Consider the following 15215-nt stretch of genomic DNA (forward strand, 5'->3'; position numbering starts at 1 on the left):
TCAATTTCTTAGACCTTTTGATATATCAATGCATCTAAATGTTCTTGATTTTTTAAAAGAAAGATACATTTTGACGTGTCTACTTTATCAAAATATAAAGACTTAAAGAAAAGTCGAAACGTCAAAATTTATCTTTCTCTAACTAACAGAAGAGACCTAAAATCAAGAACATTTAGATGCATTTAGATATTAGATGCATTATATATATATATATATATATATATATATATATATATATATATATATATCATATATCATATCGTATATCATATATATATATATATATATATATATATATATATATATATATATATATATATATATATATATATATATATATATATATATATATATATATATATATATATATATATATATATATATATATATATATATATATATATATATATATCATATATCATATCGTATATCATATATATATATATATATGATTTCCATCACTGGTATTTCTAACATGCATATTTACTAATCATATAAATTATATAAAGCCATGCCATATCAAAACTGGGAAGGTAGCTTTTCAAACTTTACTTATTGTTTTCAACCAACCTTTTAGGCACTATACGATTATTTGCTGATCCTGCTGTTTTGGTGAGTGAATTGCTTATGACTTTGCCAGTTCTTAAGACAGTTTGAGTTGTCGGGGAGATTGAGGACACATTAATTCTTCGAACAGTCCTAGTTAATAACATAAAAATAAATAATAAACATAGAATAATGTTAGAAAAAGGTGAGTCCAAATACAATTCAATAATTAAAAAAGTAATTATTCCAGTAATTGCTATATCGCACATTTAGATCTAAAGAAACCACTTTTTTCAGACAACGCGAAAAACTGATTGTGTCCCTGTGCACTGCTGATTAGCAATTATGATTTTAAAGGCGCTAGAACAAGTATGTTATAGGAAACTAGTATTTTTCTTATGTGATGGGGCTAAAAATTGGATTTTCTGAGTTGTTTACTAACCAATGTTTGTATATTTGTTATTTTGAGTTCAGTTGTTGTTCTTAGTTAGCTTAGTTAGATGACTAACATGAAATTTAAAATCTAATAGAAATTTTTGTATTATTTATAATTAGATCGAGCGATTTATTGATTTGTAACCAGCAATAAGGTGTTTGTGGGATGATGAATTAACAAAAACACACTAGTAGTAATTAAATAAGTAAATATTATGCATTAACAGTACTCTTAAATCAACTAATGACAGTCAAATGCAAATTGAAAATCACATTTCAATTATATTAATAATTTTGTATGAGCTTTCTGTTTGTTCTTAGGATTAGAAATTCAACAGCACCTCGCTTTCCCTCTGTTTCATTCCAAAAGTAGCACACATCTCTTAAATCTCTTATATTGAAATTGAGACTGTTAATTCTGGATTTATATACAAACAAGAGGGATATTTGTCCTTCAAGAATTCGCAATACAGATTGTTGGTCGTAAACTGCTACAATTGTACCATCTTTTCTATTCTTGTTATACTTTTTTTCCATTCTTGCTAAAATTTTTTCTTTTAGATGCTTCATATTCCTGTATTAACATGCGGTTTCCGTCTTCGCCCGAGTTCTTTTACCTTTTACACACATCACACTGATCTCTGTTTTCTTGGAAAGCGTCGTTTGTATCGCTTTATTCGAAATGAATCAATATGGCAACAAATGAAAATAAAAAATTCGCTTTCCTTACCAGCAATACGGTTTCAACTCAAAATGTTGTTATGTACTCAGCACTAACCACCTTCAAAGCGACAACTCAAAATAAATACTATTGAAAATGTCAACAATGCAGGTACGGCTTTAAATTGCTTACAACGGGCACGTTCACTTCACTTGTATTTTTTATTACAATTAGCAATGTCACTGTTTTTCCGGGAGGTAAGCGGGGGTCACTCGTTGTTGGATCGGAAATGCGATGGTGTGCTTAACTCTATTTGGTCGTTGTTTGAGTCGATCCCCTTTAGATCTAGATGTGCAATATTTACTTGAGTTAAAAAAGTACGATCCTATATATATATATATATATATATATATATCATAGCTCTGCATTGACGTATAATTAGTAGCCTTAACTAAACTTTTCAACTATTTCAATTTGGACACACCCCAAAAATAAGAAAATAAAATAATTTAAGCCACATGTGAGACAATTAGGATAAGTACACCAAACAGATTAGTTTAATTGGAGGATATGTATAAACGTCGAGAAAGGATAATTGGTCACATGAAAGTTTAACATTGATCATAAGTGACAATGCGTTAGATAACCTAACCTAACCAACAAGTATATGCAGTGCATAACATCTTTTCTTTAATAGGATATTATAACATGTGAAAGGACTATAATAAATAGAATATTAGCAAATTATACAACAATCAGAAATATTGAAAAAATTGATTCGTATATTCCTTCAAAAAACGATATTTTTACTAAATTTTCAATAAATACTAGTATTACTACAACATTATTGATTATTGTAATTATTAGTTTCATCTCTATTTTCGCATCCCCATGTACTACGAGTCGTGAATGAATTTTCTTAGCAACATTTACTTATACTTATATTGTTTTCCACTATTCTAAGTTTCATGAGGTATCCATTCAAGTGATAATTTCCTATTGAAAAGTCTGTTGAAATTATTAGTACTAATTTTCTCTGTTGAGTACATTCTCGGATCTCTTCTGGTCATAGTATCCTAGTAGTGTTTCGGCTTGTCTTAGTCCTAGTCTTTTCTTTGTGTCTATTGTATCAATTTCTTCCAATATTGAATGAGTGCACATTCCACAAAAAGGTTCAGATTTTCTGAAGGATGTTTGAACCCCTTTTTTGTTAGTTTATCATCTATTTCATTTATTTCTACTTCAGTATGCCCTAACAACTACAAACATGGTAGCTATGTTTTGCAAGTAGGCACTAGAACGTTTATTATGCAAAGTGAACAAGAAATAGACCTGAACAAAACGCTTAAGGATTTCTTATTCATTATTAGAATACGCAGTGTCACATGTTGCGAGTTTTTGGCCAATGAAAGACCTGTCTGTCCACATTCGCTCTACTCATCAGATTTACTATCATGCGACTGTTATGAAAGAATATTTTGTTTAAAAATTAAGACTTCTCTGATGTATGGTATGCTCATAATTAATCTGTTATGGGATATTATTCTAGGGAAAATCGAGATAAACAGTATAATAGTTGAATTTAGTATCCTCAGTTATTGAGAGTAATTCAACTGAAAACATTGGATCATGCACAAAATCAAATTACTTTTGCCCACATACAATTAGATGTTAAATTCAGTTATATTAAGTTCCAATATAACAATTGTGCTTGATATAATTATAAATTAGCAATTAATTTTGGGCCATTTTTTAGATCAAAACAGTAGCTTATTCAAACATTCGATGTAAATTCATTCAAATATAATTAAAAAGATGTTATAATATCGTGTTGACGAGAAGAGGAAATACAGTTAGGTTATTGGTTATTGCAGTTATCTATCAGTCATTGAAAACAACTATAGTTATATAATAAATGAAAAAAATTGTACATGGAGAAGAATTAATATTTATATTTATACCAGAGTTAACAATTCAATATTTATTTCTTCAATTGTATTTAGAAATGCCTAACCAGACAATTGAAAATAGGAAAAGAAAGAAAAGTAGATAAAAGAAGTAAGTCATGAATGAGAAATGAATCGAGGGAGTGATAATTATAATAAAAAAGCTCAATTTAAAACAATTCTTGTTAAATTGAAGTACCTATTCCTGAAGTTAAATAATTTTTAATTAACTGCTACTATTAAATGAGTGTTTTTGGAAAGCTAGTGAATTTCATAATCACTGAAGGCAGTTAACTATGGAAAGTTACACATTCAAACTGAAGTAATGTAAAATCTTCTCACATCAATTTATCTACATATAAAAGTAATACATACTGAGTGCTGACGAGAGGCTTTATTCTAGATCTCTGTACTTTAATTTTATTCAGTTTGTCTCCTTGACTAACCCTATTCTCTTCACATTCTTCCTCTGAATCATGGATTTCCATATTATCAACTTTTTTAACAATCCTTGTAACATTATCATTATTTTTTCCTTTTTTACTGTCAGATAGACTATATATCCCTGTTGTATGTTTGATTGGTAGAGAGACACCATGTTTTTTTCTATATGCTTCACCAGCATCCCACATTGGCTTTTGTTTCCTAAACACATACAGACATGATAAATATTTCAAATACATTAAGTAGTATGAGGGTATTGTTCCTAGACAGTGAAATCCAGTGGATAGTATAGAAAGGACAAATTAGAAACGTTTCCATTGCAGAAACTTGTTTGGTATCAACTTCTTGTCATTCAAATACACCACATAAGTAACATTTTTGACATTGTGACACCAATTTTTATGTAGTTTTCACTATAACTTCAATTTTATTATGGAAATAACAATGATACACTTAAATGAACAAAATAGCAATTCTGATTATTGTTGTCTTTCGTTTATAGGTTTTGAATGAGTGGGTCTAAATCTGCCAGTTGAAACAATGTGTTCTAGACTTGTTCTAGAATGCGAAAAAGGTGTCTGATAAGATTTTGGTAGTTTTAAATGGTACACGACGAACCTATCAGAAGACTTATGTGTGTAATGGTCCCTGACTGCCCACTAATCCAACTATATACTATGAAGTCAACAAAAGGATTGATGGGCGTCACGTTTTTCAGAAGAGATGCAATACACTATTTGTTGGAGCATACAGCCAGGAAAGTAGTTGTTTTCTCTTTGGAAAACAGTTAAACCCTTGTTTTGGAATTATTAATGTCAAAACAAATGGAAGTGTAAAAATTAAATCAAAATTTATTCCTCTGAAGCTCTAATTTTGACAAAAAATATTGAAACATAAGACCTCTAGACAACTAAAACTGACTAGGATGTCTCTATAGATGTTTTTGATGAGTAGGGACAAATATATGAATCTGATATGAATTATACTTACTCCTGAAGCCAACTTTGTTGGTGACCTATAATGGAACCGGGACGACATATTCTAATCCATGCAATAGCTTCTTCTGCTGTAAACTTATAATGCTTCATGATATAACACGCTATTAATGAACCTGTGCGTCCTAATCCAGCTGAAAACAGATGAATTTATGTATCTATCATAAACTACAACTCAAAAGTATTTAACTACCCAAAAAAAGATTATGTGATGTGATGCATGAAATCATTCATCTTATTTTGTATTTTAGACGCATCTATGTGGCTACTTCTGTTTTAAAGACAATTTGAGAAGTTTTGTTATTCTGGCTACTAAATTTTCCAATTTTCTGCAATTAGTTTCTTCAGAAAACTTTCTAGAATGTAAAACATTTTTCATTTGCTCAAGGCAAACCCATAAAATTCTAATGGGTGAGTTCCAGATATTGTGAAGCCTATTATTCTTTAGTATTCTGTAAATATTATTAAAATTCTTTCTATTAACATCAGATTCCAAGGGAGCTATCTAAGTAGTTTGAAACAATTACAAACACTATTGAGTTTAACGTCAATACAAAGGATATTTTCTCTGTCTAATTGTTGATATTTCATGTCAAATTACAAAGATCAATACTGAAATGTTTCTCTATTTTTACTATAGATATGTATATCAAATTTTATTATAAAAGTATGTTTATATCTTCGAACTTTTTGTTTTTATGACGAGATATCTATGAACCTCTAAAAATATACTAATAACTTATTTACTTCATTACTATAAACATATATGTTTTGAACAAAAAAAGATGATCCTATGAAATAGCTTTATACAAATTTACTACACTGTAGTCAAATATTCAAACTATTGCATAAAAACCTACACATTGCACTACTCATTAAATTACCTTGGTTTCATAACCAAGCCCAAATATCCAATATCTAAAATTTCATTAAAAATTCTATTATTTCAATACAGCTGGAGTTGTAAGGTGTATACAGTTCTGCATGGTTACTTGAATATAATATTGCTACTAATCTCATTTATCACGTCTCATAAATAAAATAATAATTATAATAAATGAGATATTGCTTATTAAAAACCCCATATAGTATTGGAACTCAAGAGGATTACTCAATTTTAAAAATTCCAATCATACTAGTTATTATACCATACCATCAGACTGAATGATACTTTATTCAAATATGGGGAGCTAGATATATTTAAAATTTTCTATTATTAATTATTTGAAAAATAATAAATTTGATCAAAAAATAAGTTAAGAGTTACTGTATAGCAAAATAAACTTTTTTCTATGACGGGGAAAATGTTTGACATCATATCTCTATTATATTTTTTTCCTCGGGAATAATTAGTACTTTTTTCTCGGATATTGTATAATAAAAATAAGAAAAGGTAGATATTCAATTTTAGAATATTTTACTATGCAATAAAATTAAATTTTCTTTATATCAAGAGTAGAAATATTAAATCTGCATTGCATGAATGACTCGTTCCTTAACAGTACAACAGTCGAATTTTCTTGAAATAATCCTTCCTGCCATCACAACTTCAATTGATGTACTTAATCACAAATTCAATATACCCTTCAGCGTCCGTTGATGACTTCCTACAGGCAAGTTTCTAGTGTTATCAAGACTCCCCCAGATTAAACTAAAAGTGTAGCAGACGATCTTTGAAACTAATGACCTGTATATGAGCATTTTAAGAAGAAAATTAGAAACTGTGTCGGGAGCCTTATAAGACTGGTAAAATTTAACATGCTTTTCAGTAACTACAAATCTCCTGTTTACATAATTCTTTGTTTCCTTAAGTTTCATAATTAATAACGTTCCCGAATCTTCAATATTATTTAATGTTACCTGGCTGATTTCACAATTTCGACAATTTGTGTACTAGTAAAAATCGCGTCTTCCCCATTTTGTTTCAAATATATAATTAGTTGAAAATATTTTGAAACATCTACATTATTATTGGATTGTAACATACTTTTTATCATTGAATGATTCTACCAAACTGTTGATAGCTAGATAATAATACAAAGTCATATCTAGTACTGTTTCCCTCATAAATATTTTTATAGTTGTAAAATGTGTAGAATATTCCATCCATGAATAAATGTCAAGATTTTTACAGGATTATTGATTAAATTACTTGATTATCTAATATATATTCACCTTTACAATGTACTGCCACAGCACCTTTGGCATTTTCACAAATACCAATAAAAAGTTGTAATATCCTATCACTTGGAGTACCTCCATCAACAAAATACAAATCTTTGTGGTCAAATCCAGCTTGAATAAAAGAGTTTGAATCATAAGCTTTCTTGTTCAATCTCACAATTGTAGACACTTTATGTCTTCTGAAATAAGTAAAATATGTCTCGGGTTTGTGATCACCTATACTGTAACTAGTTCTATCCTGAGGTCCACAAAATGCTATGAATTTTTTAGGAACTATCCAATTAAAATCCCCATTTTCAACTTTTTCATAGTGCTCATACTCCAAAAAATCAAAGCTATCAAAGTTGAAGAAACCATGATCCAAAGCTTTTTTAACAGCCTTCAAACAATCTAACAGGCTTAATGTATATGGTTCGCCTATAGAAGCATCTCTAAATTTTAAATATTCTCTTGTAGAGTGCTGATTTAATACTTCATATGCTTGTTCTGGGTAGTAATTTAAGTAAATTATCTAAAAAGAAACAATAAAATGTAATTAAAAACTTCTTGAATAATGACATTACAACTGTAGAAACTGTAAACTCCAAAGTTTAGTCACATAAGAAAGATACTTCATGAAGAACTTTGTACAAAATATAATTTCATTATGATATATCATACAACTACTTATTCGAGTGTTCAAAGAAACATATGCTGACTAACTAGTGAAAGTTTTGTTGTATTTAAAAGGGTTAAGAGGTAAGCAGATTTACGAAGATATGCTTAATACCCTTGGTGATCAATGTCCTTTGTATGCGACAGTGAAAAATTGAACTGCAATCTTTCCATTGAAGATGATGACTGATCGGGAAGGCCCCAAAAATAACGATGCAGTTCATGATTTTATCAGACCGTCGAATTTGGCTAAAACGGATATCTGAAGCACTGAATATTTCATATGAACGCGTTCATCATATAGTTCTCGTCAATTTGGACTAGAGAAAAATTGCTGCAAAATGGATCCTCAAATGTTTCAATGTTGACCAAAAGTCTGCAAGGGTAGAAGCATCGTGTTCGATCTGTACTCGATTTGAAAACGATGTAGACTTCTTAAGCCAAATTGTTTATTGATGGAATGACGACACTCTGGTGCTCCAAGACCTAAGAAGTTTCATGTCCAAAAAAATGCTGGAAAAGTTCTTGCTTTAGTTTTTTGGGATTGCCATCATGATTGATTTTTTGGATAAGGGTAGAACAATAACTGGAGATTACTATTCGACATTACTGACAACTCTACAAGAAAAAATTAAAGAGAAAAAATGCGGAAAGCTGTCCAAAGGTGTTTTGTTTTTGCAGGACAACGCCCCTGCACACAAATCTCATGTTGCCATGCAAAAAATTCGTGATTTAGGCTTTGAATTACTAGAAAACCCCCCTTATTCACCAGATTTGGTCCCGTCCGACTATCATCTTTTTCCTCAGCTGAAAAAAAGTTTAAAAGGTTGTAAATTTTCTTCCAACCAGGAAGTAATAAAAGCTGTGAAGGTCTGGTTTGCAGAGCAAGAAACATTTTTTTTTGAAAGGTCTAGAGATGTTGCAGGTTCGCTGTAATAAATGTATCCAATTAAGAGGAGAATATGTTGAGTAATAAAATATTTTAACATTAAAATTTTGTTTGATTTTATAGTAGGCTAAGAATTTTTCAATATATCCTCATAATATAAAATTGTCCTTTGTCAATAAAATAGTAAAATCAATGACAATGAAGCTTATCTGTCTCTATATGTATATATTCAGACAAGTATAAATTTGAAATAGGTATGTTTAAACATATAAGCAATGGTATAAAATAAATGAATGAGAAATTGATAGTGGCAATGAATTAGATAGAAAAGTTTAATTGGAAAAAGAAAAATATTAAAGGAATAGAAAAACAAGGTGAGAAAATAGCAGCCATCAAAAGAGAAATAAAGAAAAACATTATTCTGATAAGGTTGGAAAAACCCAACTAAACAATAGTTGAAGTAATGGAGACAATTGAAGTAGAAATTGTACAATAATTGTATAATGATTAAATCAGAAAAATGAGAAAATCAAGTACAAAGACCTGTAATATTCAAAGTATTTATGGGAGGTTAAAATGTTCAATATCTAGCTTGCATGACTATAGATAAAAGTACAAAAACATATTTTATAATCAACAAATACTAATTGCATATTTTTCTTCACAATCATAATCTAGGCATTATGATTGTGAAGAAAAATGTAATTATCACTCACAATTTTTAGATAATAGAATAAAATATTTACGATTACTGTTATTTCTCCTATCAAAATATTCTTACTTATAACTATATAGAATAGTCTTGGCAGCAAAATATTTATGCAAAAAGATGTAAGCTTTGATTTACCACAATCTGTAGTTCAGAAAATAGTGTTTTTTGTAACACTTCAGGTTCCGAGCCATAATTTAATTTAACTATTTCAGCAAAATAAGGCTGATAAAGCAGTTAATATAGTGTTCAATATAGAGACTCACAATGAATTGTTTCTCTAAATTTTGTATTATTTCAGAGATAAGAATGGAATTTCTAGACCAGGACTAGCCAAACTAATTGATTTCACTGTGATTATGTGTAATGTTACAGAAGGCTGCATACAAGATAACAAATTACGGTTTTTGTATACTTGCTATAAAGCATTATTGATTAGAGAATACATACTGTGCATGATATACCACACAAAAGCTATGGAATGGAAATTGTATTTGTACTTGACCACGGCATATGTAAATTTCAAGTATATTATTTGTTTTTCAAATATATAAAACAGAATTGCTCGTTAGGCTATGGACTGGCCAAGTATTAGGAAATTAATGCTGCATCTATTAAAATAAACAACATTTATGTGAAATAGTCACAGAAAACTTTTTTTACGGGTTGGTACACATACAAGCAGAGCCATAGTTGCCATTTGTCCTATGCACTAATCTGTACTTAACCCTATCATACTACTTGAAAATTAAATAACAGGGAAGAGACTATTCATTAATTAATTCAAAATTTACATTAACCTTGGATCTTATATTAATATTGATGATCAATATTCAGTGTCCTAAAATTATTCTTAAAGCATATTGTGTCAAAGCAGTTTCGTGACAACAAAAAAAGTGGATTTGTGATGGTTTGTTAAAAACATGCCACATATAATCTATATTGAGAGATTCAACATTTTAGAAAATGTGTTGAATAATTAGGGGAAAATAACATGAAGTGTTTACTTGATTGTTTAGGAAATATATTTTTTCGTAAATTTGAATAGTGCAAGTACTATTAAAAGTTAATAAAAAAACATAATCTTACAGAATATGCTCCAATTAAAAATGCTGCGTTGACAGTTTTTTCTCTATCTGCATCAGTGAAATCTCTTGTGTAATGTACAATTTTCTTATTTTGGAATGACACATTATTTAATTTCCTTTTCAATTTCACACAATAATGATAGAGCATAGCCAAGTTGAGTGGTCCAAAATCCCTGTAGAAACTATCATATTTTAATTCTTTATGTATACTAAAATAATGTACTCTCTGTGTCGATTTAGGTTCCAATAGTGTATTCAATGTAACGAAATATAAGCGATCTGAAAAATCAAATATAAAAAGATATAAACAATGTACATAAAAACAGGACAATAGGGTTAGAATATTTTTACCCCAGATAGGAGCTGAAGATAGGTCTTTTTGATTTATAACCCAGGGTCTATCAATCCATTTCATATATAACATGGAAGATATGTCTTGCTAAAGAATTTGAAGGTGCAAAAATATAGCACCAAAGTAAAATAATAGGATGGTAAAAGTACAGAATTGTTTAGAAAAAATTTAGTGCAACAGCTAAAAAATTTGATGATTAGTTTAAAATTTTCTACAAATCTTTTCAAGGGAGAAGATTAACTAAACATGCTTATTCAATTATAACTAAAATGAAAGATCGATGTTTATAATTTATATATCAAAAAGATGTTATTTTAATAAATAAAATAGAATAGCTAACAGCCAAGCATGTTCTAATTAATTGCATATATCCATAAAAAGTAGTTGCAAATTTAATTTCACTTTTAGATGAAAACTTAACAAAATTTTATACTGTATGTTGGTGAACTATAGTTCAATAACTAATCACCTTAGGTGGAAGTTGATTTATTCATCTTATAAATATATTTCTATAAATGTACAAGAAACTATTACATTGATACTTATTATTAAATAAACATAATATTACAGATAAACCACTACCACTGATAAGAAATAAAGCATAGGATAGGATTTATTGATATTATTTATGGAGGAGTACTTTTTATATATTTCAAGCCAATATTCACGGTGGACATAGCTTCAAGTTCAATAATTACTTTTCAATACAAATAATTTGTTGTTTATAAATATTTTAAGTTAGTGACCAAAACATACTTAAATGTTATCTGCTGTAAATACTGAATATTAAAGTAGCCATTTCAAACTATATTTTAGTTTCAAGTCTTTCTATTAGATTAAAGTACAACTTGTTTGTCATTTGTAACAATAATCAATTAATATAAAATTATAAACTCACCTTTAATAAACTCTGAAGCATTTAAAAACAAATTGTCAAATATGTCCATCTTATTGACTAAAATCCACCCTTTTTAGTTAATTGGTGAGCTATAAGAAATACCTATAATTTAAATTAATGAATTAGATATCATATTGCCATAAATATTTTACTTATTTGATATAAACCTACACAAACAGTAGGTGTTATGTAGGCGTAATTAAATATTTAATATACAAAGAATTATTATTTCCTGGAAAATAAACTTTTCCAAGTTTTATTACATGATTACGAACAATTGTTTATATAAGAAGTCTTCAATCAAACTCCAGTATATTAAAATAAACAATAATATATTCAAAAAATTTTAACCGAAAGACATCTACGTAACGGAAAACAAATACTTACCAACTCAACATAAAAAGAGTGTGTAATTTTATACCATGTTTTAGCAGCAAAGTTCTGGAAATATATAATATGATTAAGAAAAACATTTAACATACTTATTTCTTACGTCTCGCCATAACAAACGACGTAAAAATAAACTCATCGATATGGAATGGCGACTAAGGGTAACCAACTAAACAAATCTAACACTTCCTTAATCATGAGCGTCACAATAATAAATATTGTATTATTGAAACTGATTTACCTTATTTAATACTCTTTCGAATAGAACCATCTTAAACAGACCACTAATTGATAAAATTATTAAAAATGTATTATATTGAACACGTTTGTTTATCAATTTTATAATGTATAACTTTAAAAATGTATCCCTTTGCCCCAGAGATTCATACGTTTTGAAAAAAATGACGGTTGGCGGGTATAGTACCAACGCATAAATTCAAATATATCATAGAGAAAACAGATCAATTTATTAAAACAACAATTTTGTTTGTTAGCTAAAAATTGGTTTATATACATATATATATATATATATTTGATTTAGTTAGTTAATAAGATATTTTTCGATGAACGCAGCCAGTATTACACACTCATATGTGTTAGTATGATAGGAATCTACGCATAACTTTCAAACGAAGTAACATAGATGGCTATGTGTGTACCATATTACTCACCAGAGACACGTTTTATATTTCTGTTATACTATATAATAGATTACTAATGTGATTTAATTAGTAATCTATGGGAGTACTGCAAGTCTTCAATAAATTAACATTAATTTTTTTTATACTCTAGAATTTTGTTATTGAACAATATAATACTGTTTTTTATACGTTTCAATCATCAACTCTCAATATTCAGAGTGAATATTGAATTTTGAATTCTATGAGAATTTTTACAAGCATTAATAATATCAAAAACCACCGGAAATCTTAATTAATTATTTCCCAGACGATGAATACATGAGTATTCGAAAGCTCGGAAAATATATTAAAGTCCACTTTGGTGTTTCCTTACCACGTTCTCAATAAGAAATCGCTCTTATATATATATATATATATATATATATATACATATATATAATAATGCATTTGCAGGACAACGCCCCTGTACACAAATCTCATGTTGCCATGCAAAAAATTCGTGATTTAGGGCTTGAATTAATAGAGAATCCTTATTATTCACCAGATTTGGCTTCGTCCGACTATCATCTCTTTCTTCAACTGAAAAAAAGTTTAAAAGGTCGTAAATTTTCTTCCAACGAGGAGGTGATAAAAGCCGTGGAGGTCTGGTTTGCAGAGCAAGAAGAAACATTTTTTTTTGAAAAGTCTAGAGACGTTGAAGGTTCGCTGTAATAAATGTATCCATTTAAGAGGAGAATATGTTGAGTAATAAAATATTTTGACATTGAAATTTTTGTTTGGTTCTATAGTAGGCTAAGATTTTTTCATTATATCCTTGTATTATAAGTATTATAACATATTTTTGGATTGAGAGAATTAGAAAAATTACAATATTTTATACAATTTTAATGCTAATACTATTAGCTGTAAAATATTGCCATAAAAATCTAGTATCGCCTGAATCGATTTTTTGGCACACCACGAGTGTATAATGTTACTTCTTTTGTTTTTGGATGTTCCAAATTTTTGTGCAAATTTTGATAATGCAAAGTAGGTTGTGTATACAAATCTGTTTTTATGTTATTACTAATTTTTTATTATGTGACAATAAGAAACATAATTTTATTATTTTGTTCAATTTCGATTGTGAATTGATTTTTTTTTCATGATAAGAATTGAACTTTCAGTTTGTTCAATTTTAGTTTTTAGTGGAGCAGTAAGTAATACAAAATTTTTTTAAATGTTTTATTCGAAAATTGCTTTCGTTTTAGTCATATTTAGAGATTTAATATTGTTTCGGTGCTTTTGAATTTCAATTTATTTTTAAAATTAGTGATAATATAACAACTATCAGAACAAACTCTCTTTATGAATAAATAAAATCAAAATGACGGGTAAAAATTTGACGTTTCGATCTACTCCATATATAAATTTCTTTAATTTCTTATTTCTCAGAGCTTTTGATATGTTTATGCTTCTCAATGTTCTTGATTTTAGGTTTCTTCTGTTTTAAAGTTAATTTTTGAAGGAAAGATAAAAATTGACATTTCGACTTTTATTTAAATCTTTATAAAAATATGATATTGACACTGACAATCATAAACATCAAAAGAAAAATAAAATCAAAATAGAAATTTATTTTTTTCTTGCGCCTTACATCTCAAATATTCATTAGCAGTAATTAAATTATTTATAGTTTTATTAGAATTTACAAAATTGAGCTATAAATTTCACTTGAAGAACGAAAAAGCTATAAATGATAAAAAAGACCTAAATAGTTCAAGTAAAATTAAAGTAAAATAAAAGGTCCCCGACACTGCCTAACGATCAACGGATTCCAAATAAGTATAAGTTTAATATAATTAACAAATATTAATTCATTGTTTTATTACCATAGGTTTATTTAATAGAGTATATTGATTTGTTACTTTTTGTGTAAATTTAAAAGTTTTTTATTTCAAATAAATTATTTTTAAGAAAGTTAAAAAGTGTCTCGATAACATTTCTAGCGCTGCGAACAGGATCGATTTCGTACAGAAACACAAGTTTCTTGGTCAACTTCAGTTATTAAGCGAGACGATCCATCGAACCAAGGCGATAAACGTGGTATGTAGAAGACCTCACTAGTGATCATCCTCTTGAAAGTACAACGTTTCTTTTTCTTTCTTATTTATGAACTCTTTCAACGATATCTCCGAAATTAACTCACATTTGTTATTGTCAAATCTCTCTATAAACCCTTTACACAGTTCTACTTCAGTTAATAGTTCTCGATCTTCTTAAAATCAAATTTCAGAACCTCGAAACATTGATAGCTTGAATGTCTCTTCAAAACAGTGATATTTCCAGCCTGTGTGCCACTCTACATGAATTTAGTTCGAAAGATAATCATTTGTAAAATCAG

General features: G+C 28.4%; 1 protein-coding gene across 5 annotated transcripts in view; it reads right to left on the reverse strand.

The window, feature by feature from the left end:
* The window catches only part of LOC130902208 (dual specificity protein phosphatase CDC14A-like), a 33520-nt gene extending 20935 nt beyond the window's left edge, over positions 1 to 12585 (reverse strand). The window contains exons 1-8 of one of the 5 annotated variants that reach the window (XM_057814154.1): positions 12433 to 12585; positions 12189 to 12242; positions 11802 to 11903; positions 10553 to 10830; positions 7203 to 7722; positions 5023 to 5161; positions 3964 to 4233; positions 571 to 699 (exon numbers count right to left, since the gene is read on the reverse strand). In XM_057814154.1, the coding sequence (XP_057670137.1) occupies positions 571 to 699; positions 3964 to 4233; positions 5023 to 5161; positions 7203 to 7722; positions 10553 to 10830; positions 11802 to 11850 (1385 nt within the window). In that variant the 5' untranslated portion in view covers positions 11851 to 11903; positions 12189 to 12242; positions 12433 to 12585. Of the gene's footprint in view, positions 1 to 570; positions 700 to 3963; positions 4234 to 5022; positions 5162 to 7202; positions 7723 to 10552; positions 10831 to 11801; positions 11904 to 12188; positions 12349 to 12432 lie in introns of those variants that run through there. The other 4 variants (XM_057814147.1, XM_057814181.1, XM_057814172.1 and 1 more) reach the window with 4 other exon arrangements.
* Positions 12586 to 15215: the final 2630 nt, after the last annotated feature.

The sequence above is a fragment of the Diorhabda carinulata genome, chromosome 1 (assembly GCF_026250575.1).
Source record: "Diorhabda carinulata isolate Delta chromosome 1, icDioCari1.1, whole genome shotgun sequence".
Lineage (NCBI taxonomy): Eukaryota > Metazoa > Arthropoda > Insecta > Coleoptera > Chrysomelidae > Diorhabda > Diorhabda carinulata.